The sequence below is a fragment of the Balaenoptera physalus genome (genome assembly GCF_965194825.1).
Source record: "Balaenoptera physalus genome assembly, chromosome: 9".
In the NCBI taxonomy this organism is placed as follows: Eukaryota; Metazoa; Chordata; class Mammalia; order Artiodactyla; family Balaenopteridae; genus Balaenoptera; species Balaenoptera physalus.
Genome location: NC_138888.1, coordinates 3674821 through 3691210, shown reverse-complemented (window position 1 = coordinate 3691210; position 16390 = coordinate 3674821). Strand labels below are relative to the sequence as shown.

General features: G+C 38.2%; 1 protein-coding gene across 1 annotated transcript in view; it reads right to left on the bottom strand.

Moving 5' to 3' along the window:
• Positions 1-16390, bottom strand: part of PDE10A (phosphodiesterase 10A) — a 307742-nt gene that overhangs the window by 67908 nt on the left and 223444 nt on the right. Inside the window, 3 exon segments of the mRNA XM_082475548.1 lie at positions 9305-9491; positions 10843-10935; positions 13368-13510. Of these exon segments, the coding sequence (XP_082331674.1) occupies positions 9305-9491; positions 10843-10935; positions 13368-13510 (423 nt within the window).

The window sequence follows — 16390 nt, the reverse complement described above, 5'->3', positions numbered from 1 at the left end:
TCTTTGTGGTCTTAGGTTAGGCAAATATTTCTTTGATACAATGCTGAAACCATGATCATAAAAAGAACAAATCATAAATTAGACTTCTTCAAAATAAGAACTGCTCTTAGAAAGAAACTGTTAGGAGAATGACAAGCCAAACCCTGGGAGCAAATATTTGCAAATAAACAATCTGATAGATGAGTTGTATCTAGAATATATAAAAGAACTATTAAAACTCAATAAAAAAAAAAACAGACAATCACAAACAAAAAATAGGCAAACGATTTGAGAAGACACTTCACCAAAGAAGACATGGAGATGGCAAATGTGGAGAAACTGGAACACGCACAATGATATTGGGAATGAACAACCACTTTGGAAAACGGTTTGGCAGTTTCTTAAACATCCCCTCACCGGATGACCCCACCATTCTAGGGATTTACTCAAGGGAAATTAAAGCGTGTGCCCACGCAAAGACATGTGCAGCTTTATTTGTAACAGGCAAAAATGAAATAGCTCAAATGTCCATCAACAGGTGACTAAATAAACAGCTCATATCCATTCAATGGAATACTCAGTAATAAAAAAGAATGAACTATGTACACACGCAATGTCATGGATGAATCTCAAAATAATTGTGCTAAGTGAAAGAAGCCAGGTAAAAAGGAACACAGATTTTATGATTCCAATTATAAAATATAGTTCTAGAAAATGCAAAGTAAGTTATAGAAAGTAGGTCAGTGGTTACTTGAAACTGGGGGATGAAGATGGGGAGGGTCCCATGGGAGGGATCACAAAGGGGCCACAGAAACTTGAGGGGGTGATGGGTACATCCGTCATCTTGATGTGATGCTTGCACTGGGCTGTGTGCATATACACCTGTCAAACTGTATGCTCTAAACGCACGCAGTTCACTGGATATTTATAAACCCCAGTAAAGTTTTTTTAAAAAGTTTGCTCCCAGTCTTTGTAAAGGTATGTGATAATTTGAATATGTGACACATAAATTTCAGCAAAAAAAGTCACATGAGGGTGATGAAAACATCCGTTTTCAAAGTACTCTCTTTATGGCATGAGTTTATTCGGAAAAGCAATTATCTTCTTTTTCAGTGTTAATGTTACTTGCAATTTGAAAGTTCAGATTAAATGCTTATTTCTTTGAATATGTCTTCTAAGTAACAAGACATTGTCATTTGTCATCAGAAAAGATCAGCAATTTGGAGTTACCTTTTTGTGAAAGAAATATGTGTAAATAATCAGTGAATTTAATAACTATTCCAAGTGCTTTGCCTCATAGCAGGAAATCCTTGGTAGTACAATGGAAATGAATGTACACTGCAAAGCTGTCCTCCTGATACGGTTGAGGAAAAGCCAGGATGGGGCTTAAAAGTGCAGGCTGGACACCACTGTCACCTCTTCCTCCTTGTAGAAGGCCCACTCTGTCACAGGGGGACTCCACACCCTGGACAAGACACAATGACCTGACGCATGAACTGGATGAAAGCTCCATCCGTGTATGACCAATCAAGAAACTGTAGTTTCTTTAATATCATTTACCTAAAAGAAGTTCTCATATTTTCCTCCTACCCCTCAATGGACTGTCACTTGCATTCCACTCGAGATGATACTGTAGGTTCTTGTAGGAGGGTGAACAGTCAACAGGATTTACTCAGTATTTACCATGATTCGGTATTACCTGATATTCAGTGTAATTGTATGGGGGGGGGGGTGCTAGTAAAAGTAGCTATTATACGTTAGGCAGCAAAATAATACTGCTATTACAGTCATTAATACTAGTGAGCACTAACTCTGTGGCAGGCAGCGTTCTAAGTGCTTTGCATGCACTACTTCACGTAACTCTCACAAAAATCCTGTCATTTATCATTTTACAAGCTTATGACCTCCAATTAGAATAAGCTATATTTTTATTTATTATTTTTATTTATAAACTTATATTTATAGTTTCAATAAATTTATAATGTTTACAAATATATAAATTATTCAATTTAGATTTATTTATTTATTTTATTTTTATTCTATTTTGTAGTCAGTGTAGGGAAGTAACATGCATTTTAACTTTACGGCAAAAAATAGTTAGTTTTGGCAAATTTTACAGCTACTTTGGTCCCCGTTTTCTAAATGCCCTTCAATATGAATAGTAGAAAATAATATAATGTAATATTAGTAGTAAATGATTTTACCGTATCCATCCTACTGCAAATTATTAATGAAGGAGAAAACCACGCTGTCTAAGCTGATTTTGCATGAACTGCCTATGACAGCTGAGTAATTAATCTTGGGCTCACCGTCCAGATGGAAGAGACTGCAAGGAGAGGTGGCTGCCATTTATTCTGATGGTGTTTCAATCTTAGGCTCTAGGATATGGAAAAGTCACAAAAGACAGAAGAAAGAGGACCTGGAAACGGGAATATAACCTAGCATATTTCTACCACATGGTAAGAATACCACCACTTATAATTTTATAAAATGGCATCCCTAATTACTGGCATCCAAGAATACTTAGTGATGCTTCAGAATGTTTTTCTTGTGCCTATTTCTACAACAATCATCACTGCGAGTAGACACGGTGATGTCTGGAGGATGCCCTAATACTATTCACATCATGACAGGCCTGGAATCACTTAAAGGTAAAGCAACTAAGAACCAGACTCCGCATCACCTGCCTGGGTTGAATCTCCTCTCCAAAGTTCACTAACGGTACACCTTTAAGTAAGTTACCTAATTCTCCATGCCTCAGTCTCCCAGGTACAGACTGTGGACACTGCAGTACCTAAGCCAGAAAGAATACGCGGGTTCAGTGCAGTAACGCGCTTAAGGAACTGAGAACAAACTCGGGCAAAGGCCGTTAAGCTCTCAGTGCTGTTGGCAGCTACAATCTGCTCATCTTGGACGACACCGGCACAAGGATTCTTGAGTGGCAGGGGCGTCTGTGCTGTCTTGCAAGTGCCGACTATGCACATCGCCTCGCAAGTCTGCGCTCAGTACGTCATGTGGGAGCTTGAGAGAGTCCGTAGTGGGAGCATGCACTCCACAGAAACTGGGAAACGCTACAAATAAGGCCTCTTCTTGGGTAGAGAGCAGGCTTTACCAGCATGCCACTGGGTATGGGCAATCCACAAGATAAAAGTAACTTAACTTCTGCCCTTATAAACTGTGTGCTCTTTTCCCCTTTCTACGCAATTCACGTTTCCAACCTAATTGACAAAATATTTGCTAGAGTACAAATTTTCAATATGATGTTTGCCAACAGCATTAAGTGATATCGTTAATAAAATTAATTTGGTCCCCTAAATAAACCTAAAATGAAAGACACACTACACAGGGGTGTGAGCAAGGAACCCTGGGCTATGTATTTAGCGGCATAAAACAGTGCTGCAGTGGGCGAGAGAAACACCAGACCCAGCAGAGGCTGTGCTTCGTGGTCTGGGACTTGAAGGCCTGTGTGGGACGAGGGACCTCGCTGTGGCTACTGAGACCAGTTACTGAACTGAGGATTCTGTGAAGGTCACGTAGGTCTCCCGCAGGGCAGGTAATTCCGGATCAATTTGAGTAAATAAGTAAAGATCAAGTAAATAAGTAAATGAATGCATGGATGAATAAATCCAAGAAAGAAGAGACCAACACAAGGGAACATCAACAGATTTACGCCCCCTAAGAACTGAGTTGATAAAAAAAGAATTGAGTGATTAAAGGTATACTGTTGAAAAAATACACCATGTGATGTGTGACTTCCTTTGCCTGCACGGTTATTCTAGTTTATGGACACCCCAGCACCAAATGCAAAGCAATGATACTTTTTCCTTGACCAAATCCTAGGTAGTGTTTACAATGCTGTCTTTCTCAAAGACAAGTGAAGGACAGCATAGCCAGGGCTCCAGAGCCAGGCGTACACACATGCAGAGCCTGGCTCTGTCACACACTTGCTGTGAGACCTTCCGCAAATCACTTAAACGCTACGTGTCCATTTTTCCTCCTGTCAAGTGGAGCTAATGATACTCACTCAGGATTGTTGTGGGACTAATGAAACGAGTTTTTATACGTAAAGTGTCCAGAATAGTGCCTGTCCCAGAGTCAGTGTTACATCGATTGAGAGGACTTCTTATATTATAGTCACCTTAATAGTCACCTTCTTGTAGAGAAAAGACACGCAGTACTTGGTGGTTGAATTCAGGAATGAATAAAGTTTGGACCATTTATTAAATCTGTTCCTAGCCAATTGGTTTCATTTTAATAATGATTTTTTCCACCTTCCTTTAATGTTAAATGTCTCTCGATTCAAAATGTACATAGCTAATCTGCTTTTAAAGGACTCCTTTTTTCTAGGCAAAGGACATAACAGGTATTTACTATCCTGTTAGCTTTTTTGCATCATATCAAATTGTTTCTTTAAAATCACAAGTATGAGTAAATTAATTAACTCTTTTAGTTTTAAAAATCTCTTTCACTCTTTTTAAAGGGTTACCGTTCCATTGACAGTACTATCAATTATCTGTCAAAAATAAAATGGAGATGTCGCCAGTCAGAGACGTGCCCCTTTAATCCAATAAAACGTGTGTAACCTAAGAGATCTACAGATGAACTAAAGAAGAATAAAGACATATGCCTCCCGGACAGGCCTTTCACTCAAACAAGACCACTGAGCTGAACAATAAGAGATGCTCGAACCTTATCACATTCAGTATTAGAAGCCTTTTACATGTGGCAAAATGCTCCTGTTAAGGATATAATAATCTGTTCGGGAGCAGAAATATTTGAATTTCCCAGGACCAACCTGTTTAATCTGACTTAGTAGCCAGTGATTACAAGGCACTTCACACTGCACAACGCTTCTTCATATTTGCAATCTAAACAAATATTCATGTATATTCTCTAGAAACAAGTAGAACATTGAGGTAAAGCAGGGAGCCATGGATATGATTAATTGTTTGGGAAAATGCTAATACAAGTTTTTGTTTTTAACTAATCTTCATAAGATGCTTGGGGAAAAAAATGTTCAAAACTGCGAAGCAGACTTGCTCAAAGAAACATCATGTAAGCGCCCGAGTGAGGACCGGAATCCAGGTCTTGGTCTTTACCCTAGAGGTCTATGATCTGACATCCTCAGCTGAAGAAAGCGCTGAGAAACTCTCTTGTAAAGAAACCAACTGCTGGCTTATTGAAACTGACATAAATTGGGCGTTGTCTACTTTTTCTTTTTTCTTTAGAAGGATGCTTGCTTCAACAAAGCAAGTATTACTTTAAAGAAGGTATGTGAATTGGTCTTTTTTCTGAATTGGAACAGAAATAACCCCAGACTGGAAGGCCAGGGGAAGGGAAGCGGAGAAGAGGAGGTACCCTGAAGCTGCAGCGTCAGAGGCTGTTACTCTTTTTGAGTTGGAGAAACTGTCAAAAACTATATAATTTTTTTAAGCTTTCATGAGGAGAAGAAATATTGCAGTTAAAAAAAGGGGTAATTAACTCCACAGAGAGCTGAAACTGCATTACTTGGATTTCAACATGCACCTTCAAGGCAACCAGCCCTGAGTCTGCTCAACCTGGGAGAGTTTTACATCCGGAGCCTGTCAGCGGGTGATGACTTACTACCACCGTGGCACATACACTACCGGTCATTGCTGGAGAGCAGGAATAGTTTTGGTGAGTTTCAAAGCGTTTATAAAAATTACAAGTTTGTTTCACTACAAACGAACTCCACTAACTTTACCCAAAATAATCAACGAAAAAATAGAATGCCTGTTAACTTATTCATGACTTTTCAGAAGGAGTGTTATTTTTCTTGTTTCAGTTTGGTATTCAGCTTGGTATAATCATTTAATCGTGACTGAGTCCAGGTTTCATGATGCAACAATCAGTGTTCAGAAGAACTCTGAACCCACTGGGCTAGCTCACCTCACAGCACAGCTGAATCAACTCCATAGTGCTGAAACTGACATTTATGTATTCTGGGAAGTACACAGTAATTCTTCAAGGGATACATGAAGACATGGATAGATTATAAGAGGACCAATTTCCACCGCCTTAACTTTCACACGTATATTTACCTAAAAATGACCTTTTCCCACATCCCATTTCAAATCACCCCTTTCTCAAATTGCACTAATACAAAAACCTCTTAAAGCAAAGAGATAATTTAAAAATTTAAATATTGGTGTTAATAAGGTCTAAAAGTGGTTTCTAAAGCTTTCATAAGACACTGAAGGTGGACCTAAATAAATTTTCAGCTGATAAATCATTAAAAATAATTTTTGATGATAGAATTGTCAGTACTCTTCGGCCTCTTAGCTCAGGTGGCGTTCAGATTAAGAGTAATTGCCATAATAAAACGTTTCCTGTTCCCATCTACCCAAAATGAACACAATTCTTATGGCTTCCCTAAAAATAAAAGTGATAAGTACAAATAAAACTGACGCTGAGTAGTAGGGGCCACATTTCTCAAGGTCAAAGAACAAAGTTCCAAAGATGGAAATGAAATGGCTGGAAGGAATTCTGTGGCGTTACAAGGAGGTATTGGTATGCAGAGAGAGAGAGAGAGCACAAAGGATATCGAGGCTTATGTGTAAACTCTCTTCTAAAATAGTGAAAAGAGGGGCAAGGACGTTTCAGTGGAGAAACTAGGCAGATGCCTCCGTAACAGAGTGGTAAAGGTCAACATCACCAGCAATGGGCCACAAGCCTTCCCACAGTGGGTGCCACGAGAACACAGCATCTGTGATAGTCCTGTCAAATGATAACCTTGATGCAGTCATGAGGAAATGCCAGACAAAACCCCAATAAGAAACACTCTGCAAAACACCAGCCCATACACTTCAAAAATGCCCAGCTCATGAAAGACAGAGTAAGGAAGGGTTCCAGATTAAAGGAGATTAAAGGGGTCTGTAGATTAGACAACAGTACAGTACCTGTGAGGGGCTGAATTGTGTCCCCCCCCAAATTCATATGCTGCAACCCTACTCCCCAGTACCTTAGATGTGACTGTGCTTGGAGATGGGGACTTTAAAGCAGTGATTAAGGTAAAATGTGGTCGCTAGGGTGGGCCCTAACCCAACATGACTTGTGTTCTTGTAAGAAGAGGAGAGTGGAACAGAGACTTGCACAGAGAAAAGACCACGTGAAGACACAGGGAGGAGGAAGGCGTCCATAAGCCACGGAGAGAGGCCTCCGAAGACACCAAACCTGCCAGCACCCTCGCCTTTACCTTCCAGTCACCTGAACTGTGGACAAATAATGTTCTGTCCTTTGACCTTTGACCCACCCAGTCTGTGGTATTTGTTATGGCGGTCCTAACAAACTAATACAGTACCGAGGTGAATTTCCTTATTTTTAATTATGCAGTAGAAAAAGAAGACGTCCTTGTTTGTCAAAAATACAAACTGAAGTATTTAGGGGTTATGAGACATACTGTCTGAAACATACTCTCAAATGTATCAGAGAAAAATGATACCTATGAATGAAAGAGAGGGAAGGAGAAAGAAAGAATATCAAAGCAAAAATGCTAATATATTCACATTTACTATATTAACATTTGGGGGAGCATGGGTAAAGGTATAAGGGAATCCTTTGTATTATTTTTGCGACTTTGCTTTCTGCCTGAGATTATTTCAAAATAAAAAGTGTAAAAAATTTATGGCAAGCCTAGTTTCATTCTAACGATAGGTAAAATTTAAGAATGGGTACATTAACTATTTTTGTTCTAAGCCACAGCCATCTCATTAAGAAACAACAGTTTCCAATAATGTGTACTTTTCATTTTTGATAATTATCAAAATTTAATAACATGGTTGCTTTGATCACATATATAGTAATAATGACATAATACTATAGGTCAAAATTAATTTGTAATCCTTCTTATACATGTTTGTTTTAGACTATTAGCCTAGGGTAATTAACAAAATAAAGCATAAAATATATTAGAATAAACTTTTGTGGCATAATAGAAGCACATGCTCAAAGAGAGAAAAGAATGATGCTAAATTTTTCAGTCGTAAGAGCTAGTCATTGTGTTTTTTAACTGGACTATAGTAAATGTCAAGTTGTTCTAATACATAGATTCCATCGAATACATTTAAAAATGATGAAAATCAGTATTTAGAATATACTGGAAGTTACATTCTCTGAAACTTTTAAACTAAACAAAACAAATGTAGGGAATTCCCTGGCGGTCCAGTGGTTAGGACTCCACGTATTCACTGCCAAGGGCCCGGGTTCAATCTCTGGTCAGGAAACTAACATCCCATAAGTTGAGTGGTGTAGCAAAAAAAAAAAAAAGTATACTGTCATTATTTTTATTTATGAGGAGATACATAGGTACAGAAAGTGTTTGAAGTAAGAAGTATCTGACAACTGCACTAGTTTATTTCGCATGGGCCGAGTAACAGTAAATATCCCCATGAGAGGGCCCAGGTGGTGCAGAGAGGGGAGGGGAGCTCTTACTAAACAGCACTAATCGCATTGTAAACAGTTATCCCTAGTCACCAGAGTATTATTTTTTTTTGCCATTTTTGTTTCTCTTTTAACTGTTTCCATTAGTCATATGCTTTCTCCTATGGAACTCCGTTCTATTTCCAAAAAGACAGTTTCTCTAAACTACTAAGGTGATAATCCCCATTTATGTTGATTTGGCTTTATAAAAGGTTACTAAAATTTTCCTTAACTTCAAAATTCCAGTGATGTCATTAGAGGATTACTAGAGTTTATAGAATACTAAATGTTTAATTCATTTAAAATATAAAAATTTAAAAGACAGATGATACGTTCAACTGTTTTAAAGTGAGACTTCATAAAATAAACGGAGCCTCATCTTATTATTCAGTAAACAGGGTTGGGCTGTTGTGAGGATTAAATGAGTTAACATCTACAAGGCATCTGACAAACGTGCTGAGTGGCTGCCTCACTTTTCCTCACAAAGGAAACTTTCCTGGCGGGTGTTAAGACATGAGTCATTACTCTCTTTTTGTGTCCAAGAGTCTCAAGTGCGGTACAGGTGACAAACGCTAAGGGTTTGGATAACCCCCTCGTGCACATCAGTAGATTATCAGGAAATGTAAACCTTACATTCGAACGTTTTACCCTTAGGTTAACTTCATTTTTCTTTTTAACAAATTCACACACTGAGATAAATGTAAAAATTAGGAGATTTTTTTTCTTCCAAGGCATTTTAAGGTATTTCCTAAAAGATGCACAACCAGGAATCGCTGTTTGGGGTTTCTAAAAGAAGTGGGGAAAAAAACCCAAAAAAACTTTTATTTAAAAGGTTATAAAATTTAATATTGAGTAGTAAGAAAGGTGTTTAAAAAGTATTACTTACATTGGCACAGTGTAAGGCTAAAGCACAAAAGACAGCAAACATTTTGAAGTTGTTTTCGTCCGTCTTAGAGAAGGCACTGCCGCTGATTTTGTTCACCATCTGCACCACGCCGATCACGCTGCCCCGACTCACGATGGGCATGCACAGGATGTTCCGGGTCGTGTAGCCTGTGTACAGGTCCACCTCTCTGCGCGAGAGTCAAGGAGCAAGACGACAGAAGAAAGAACAGGCAGAAGAAAATAAACCACACGTTCTATCGTAAATCTCAACTCAGTTTTGCTCCTCCTACAATTGACTGTAATGGAACTGCTAGCGTCTAAATTCAAAGACAACGTGACATTTGCAAGTGTTTTATTAAAACCTTCTCAAAAATATTCTAACGAATTTGTTCCGTTTTCAAGAGAGTTTTTCAGAACAGTCGTGTATATTTTGCAAATATTTTCTCACAATCTGTCGCTTGCCTTTTCAGGTTCTTAATACTTGATCCATACATTTTTATATAAAGGCTTTATATAAGGATATGTAAATATTTTCAATATTTAAGTACTTTAATAGCAAGTTTGTTCCTTTAAGAAAAAACCTGAGATTTTCAGCATACTCTTCACGTATTGATGAAATCTATTACGAGGATACAGCTGTGTTTATATGCGAGTCATGAATATCTGACATTGATCAATCAGACGCCTGAAAAGCCTCCTGTTGCCTATGGTATTTAATTGTCTCTTGAAGGAAGCCCAGTGTCTGAATGCACTGAGCACTGCTGCCAAGACATGTGAGCCATGACTTTCAGTGGCCAGAGCGTCAACCTTGGGATTTCAATTTTGAGACATTTATTAAAATCGAATGATATAAACTGGTTTCTAGTTCTCCAAAGACACTCAAAACAAAATAAAAAATCCTTATAAGCAATCTTAATATCCACTTCAATAATATCCAATAAAGGCTGCAACTTATTGAGTTCCTACTTTGTGTCATATAAAGTTGCCAGACCTTTTATGAATATTTTAAAAATCCTAAAATCTTAATCTGAAAAAAAACCCCTACAAAATAGGTATTACTGTGCCCATTTTAAAGATGAGAAAACAACTGAGGCTCCAGATTAAGTAACTTACTCCAGGTCATTCTAGAGCCAATAAAGGACAGAACCGGGACTCAGAACAAGTACTTTTATCACTATGTGTTACAGCCTTTGAAGGTATTGTTTGATAAAGAATGTGCTCAGGACAAAATGATGACACTATAATGAAGAAAAGTAACTTTATACATTTAAACTCTTGCTTTTTAGTTATTTTTATAACATTTCAAACCCCTGCAGCTGGAGATGATGAATGGTTTAGAATCCATCATTTTATATTGATAAATACCTGAAAACACTGACTACTGATAATAAGCTGGTTCAAAGACAGTATAACAGCACCAAGTGGGGAAAAAAAAAAAAAATTGAGTTGTGACATGAAGAACTAGGGCTCTACCTCAGCGGCTTCGGCCAAGCGGGATCGGAAAGGAGAAGCCGACGGAGGACACAAACTCCTCCTTACCTGTTAAAGCGTGGGTCAGCGTAGGCATCTGGAATGTTCAGGACTTCCCCTGTTCTTGCCACTTGACCAGCAATTCCTTTCTCAATTGAGAATCTGCACATATAAAAAAGAGGAACGTGGTAATTAAAATACAGATGTTGTAAAGTAATTTGAGACATTTCAGCACCACCAAATACTGAATAAAACAGATTGTTTTACTTTAAAGGCTTGTATTAATTTTACATTTACATACTCTAAATCATGTTATTATAAAATACATAAAGGTAAAGCATAAAAACACTGCATAGTAACCACTTGAGAACCTTGTTTTAAAATATTATTCACGATGTATTAAATTATACCGAAACACAAGCTGAAATTGAAAAATTAACTAGCATTCTCCTGCACTGACCAATAATAATCTTTTATACTTGCAAAATACCTTGTAATTTACAAGACGCTTCAACATAAATTGTCTTAATTAATTCTCACTGTGACCTGAGACCCATATGGGTTCAATAACTTGCCAACACTCTTAAAATATGAGTGGCACAATAAAAACAAGAATGCAGGTCAACGCCAGGGTACGTTCCAGCACACATATAACCAAAACCACAGGTTATCTGTGATCTTTGAGATACAGGACTTGCATTTTAAGGCATTTGCAATACAACTACCATACCAAAATAACACAATTTACAACTTGTAGTATTTTTACTCCTCTAATTTGTTAAATTTAAAAACAGCCAAAATACAGGCATTATCTCATTACACTTAAATATGTTTTGATATCTAATATCAGCATTTTTATACATAAATATATTCTAACACAACACTGTAAAGCAATTATACTCCAATAAAGATGTTAACAAAATATTCTTATATTTATAAATAGTTTTCTCATTACGATATTATAATCAAACATGGATTCATTCAAAACTTAGTTAAGATGATTACAATCACAATATCTACATATTTCAATAGCTCAAAAATTACTTTCATAATATTACGTTTTCAGCATTATAGAAAATAATCATTATTGAAATAAAGCTCCACCCTAAGGATTTCCCTAAGGAAAATTCAAAAGAGAATTGACACCAAAGAGAACTAACTTTCTTAAAACACTAAAAAGTGAACCCAACCTTGTGCTGCATAAAATGCAAGGTTGTTTTTGCCCCGCTTTTCTTGTGCTTTGAACAACATGACCACAACAAATTAGAGTGCCTTGAGCAGAGAATCAGAATCCACTTCATGGTTTATGCTTATTTTCTTGGTCTAGGAGTAGCTCGGTGTGGTTTGCTACCTCCGGTCAGTGGAAGCCGTAACTGAGGGGCCAGTCCTCACATAAATGGCTGGCATCGCTCGGTCAGCCGAGAGAGCTACAGCCAACCGTATCCCCCTCACTGTTTTTCCCACACTTGTAAATACAGGCTCCCAAGTTAACTTCTTCAAAATGAGATCAATGCCAGCACTGTGAGGGAACACTCGAACCTTCAGCAAGAGAAATGACTTTACCTAAACGACTCTATCCAGACTGATCTACTGAGCTCTAAACAAACGAACAAAAACGAAAACAACTTTTTAAAAAACCTAAATGGTGCCTGTAAGTCAGAGTTATGTGAGTATGGAATATAGGTTCTATTACCCCGGGACGATAGAATGGGAAGTACCCAGTGGTGGGCAGTAGTGAGGTCCAGTGCAGACCACATCCCATGTTTCCTTGTATGACAGACGGCCCAAGTGAATAGCAGTTCTTATTAATAAGGAACAGCATTTTACTAGCAAGTTGTAACTACCAAGGTACTTTAGAGTACTATGCGGAAAAGTAGTTAAACAATATATATCAATATAAAGCAAAAGAAATGCAAATATCTAAAAAAATACAATTTCTGCATGTTACACTTGATTCTTAGCAGTTCTGTGACAGTACCCCTTGTAGGTGCCCAGACTGTCATAGGACTGAGCCACCGCACCTCTACCAGCCAAACGCCATTCTGTTCACCTACGTGACAACAGCTGCCACTTAAAGAACGAAGAAGGCTGCAGTTTCAAGATGCAACAAAAGTGTGCTCTGTGATCGATTAAGCCAACTGTTGGGGATAGAATAATGTGCTGAGGTTATCCAGTATACCAGGTCAACTTCCACTGTGGTCTGGACTCTGAGACAGCGCTCTACGCTGGGAAGGGTGGGGTCCGGATTGTTTAAGCACACCTGCTCCTAGACACAGGAAACCTTGCAGACTCCAGGTGGGGTGCACCTTTACCTACCTGGCAGCACTAGTAAGTTTTTCCAACATGATTTCCAAAAGGACCGCCTCCGGAAGACGGCATTTCCAGGAGTGACGCTAAAGCTTCCTAGGCGCGGTTTCGCTGGCACTGCAAGGTCATTCCCAGAAGCACTACCTTCAGGAGGCGGGTCCTGGTGGGAATGATATCACAGTATGACAAGTGCTGTCAGCACACCTGTGAATAGGCACAGACAAGTGGGTCACCGAGCAGCTGCACAGCTGCCGTCACAGCAACCGACACGCTACTTCCAGCTGTACCTTATTTCTTTGGTCTTCTTGAAGACAGGTTTTCCTTCCTTTTCCTCTCCGATATCAAAAAGGTCTGAATACAACTCCTTGTTCTTATGGTCTACCTGGAAAAGGGCGCAACGATCGGCATTCACCAGGTTTTTTGCATATATCTAAAGGGAAACGGGAAAACAAGAGTAAGCCAATGAGAGATTCAGAGTTTACAGGTGAACTTTATCAGAAATAAATATTAATTTCAGCTAGTCTATACTGTAACTGGGTAGGAAATTAGCATTATAATTCAATAAACATAGGCATATAAATACAAAAAATACTACTCTCTGTCACTGTCAAGGTGCTGACACTAGCAGGTGCTCTCCGTCCATGCTGTGGGGGCAGATGTTGGAATATTACAACACTCCTGGGTGGGCTGGAAAGCAGCTACTGGCCTTTCTCCCTGAGAGCCTGTCTGCCACCCTGGCTACTCTTCTAGAGCTTCTCAGGGCTCCCTGATGCCCTAGTCTGAGCCTCTGTCAGCTCTCAGGCCAGCATCCGTTCTGACTGGCAGGTGTTTACAACATACCAGTTGTAAAAAATATGAAATGTGTGTCCAATAAGACACACAGTGTTCATATTTACATCAGCTGCATTTTATTTGCTGCACTAATAATAATGTGTAACAATTAGTAAGTGTTTACTGTGTGCCAGATAGTTTTTATAGACTTATGTGCATTAATTCACTTAATCCTCACAATAACAATATTAATTCAGGGGAAACTTAATCTCCATTTTACACGTTAGAAAAACTGAGGCACAGAGAGGTAACTTAACTTGTCCACTATCACGTGGCTAGTAAACGGACCTGGTATTTGAACTCATACTAGCTGTTTCCATGGCCTATGCTCTTATATCAAACAAGCCTTACCATTTCTGAATGGAAAATTGTGGATTCATATTGTCACGCATTTGTTCATCAATTCCCTTCAACAAGTACGTCTTTAATGCCTAACATTTCTCACTATCCCCAGTGGGCTGGGATTACAGTTATGTCACAAAAAATTGCATTTACCCATATTCAGAATTCTGGCAACTTCAAGATGATAGACATGAAATTATTGCTCAGAGAAAAAGAATTACTTCTCAGAGAAAAAGAGCCATCACAAAGTCTATGCAAAAGGGACATAGGCCACCTTGTGGCCAGAGGAAAACATATAATCTCATGTAAAAATACCCTATAGATTAAATAAAAAGAAATCAGAGTGGGTTAGGTACCCTGGTTCATTCTCATATTGTATCTTTGTCTTTCCTGCAATTATAAGCTGTACTCATTCATTCAGCAAACACTGGCTGTGCCTTATACGCCGTGGACCAAGTACTGGGCATCATGAGTGTCAGAATTTCCAGGTGACCTGTCTCCGCCACAAGCCAACTGATGAGTTCCTTGGCAGTGGAAACTGCTTCCTTTTCCCTACAGTATCCCAAACGCCCAGAACCAGGCCTAGAGCAGAGGTCGGCTAAAGTCCACAGGCCATTTAAATCCACCCCATTGCCTGTGTTTGTAAATAAAGTTTCACTGGGACGGAGCCACGCGCATTCCTTTATGCAGGGTTCACAGTTGCTACAACAGCAGCGCTGAGTAGTTGCAACATAGTACAGCCCACGAAGCATAACACTTTACTACTGGCCCTTAAAAAGAATTTGCCAGCCCTTAGGTTAGAACATATAAGAACTCTCAATAAATACTTGAGGAGGAGGAACAACGTGAAGGTGGGAAGGGAGCTATGGGTGGCACTGCTGGCAAACCCAGAAACATCGCCCGTCTATTCTGCACACTCACGAGATCTAGAATTATTAAGCCATAATAAATTATCTACAGTGACATCTGCATCCTTAGTGGTCATGCTGGCTGCTTGATACTTGGGCACATACTTATGTCAATAGTTATAAAAATCTGGATGAAATGGACAATTTTCTAGAAAAAGGAAATGAATTCAGAAGGAGTTGAAAAATCTGAATGGAATCAGAATCATAAAGACAATTGAAATACTGTAAAAGTAATTTATTCCCATAAAAGGCAGCAGGCCCAAATGATTTCAAATACGAATTACTTAAGAGTCTTCACAAATAAAGTCCCATCTAATTTAAATTGTTGTAAGTTCAGACAGAACAAAACCTCTCCAGTTATTTTTACAACCCCTGCAATGTCACTGATACTAAAAATTGACAAAGATACTATAAAAAAGAAAATCACAGGCCAATTTACCTTGGAAACAGAAGAAAAATTATAAATACAAATATTAGCAAGTCAAACTTAGGAATAAATTTTTTTTAATTTCAATATTTTAAAATTACACTCTATTCATAACTGTCCAGTATTGTAAAGTCTATTGTTATAGTTCATAAAGCAATAATACAAAGGAGAAAAATCATATGATTGTCTTTATGGCTGTCAAAAAACATATGTAATGAAATCCAGTAATTATTCATGATAAAATTTTAGTGAAATGGGAATAGAAGAAAAAATATATATGTACATGTGTGTATGTCGGTATGCATACACATCCTGATAATATGTGAAAATATCAGTCTTCATAATACAAAATGATAAAATATCAGAATTAACCAATTAAGGTTAAGACATTAAAGTTATGAACAAGACAAAGATATGTTATCATAATTACTAACACACAATTAGGTAAAAAAAAGCATGAGTATACATATTTGAAGAGACAAAAGTTTTACTGTTAGGTGACAATGTTACTGAGTATGTTGAAAAGTCAAGAAAATCGACTGAAAACAATTACATGCAATAAGAAAGACTTCTGTTTTAAGATGAGTGACTCTAAACACATGTTTACTTTTTCATTCTCCCCGAATATTAAACTTTCAGTTTGAAATGACATTCACATACTGGAAAAGAGTTAATAAAGAAATCCTAGGCATATTTTGGTAATATTTATGAACTCCAAGCCTCAGAAGGTCATTCTAAAAGCCATCCCCGCTCCTACACACATTCTCTCTCACACACGCACAGACACACACACACACATGCA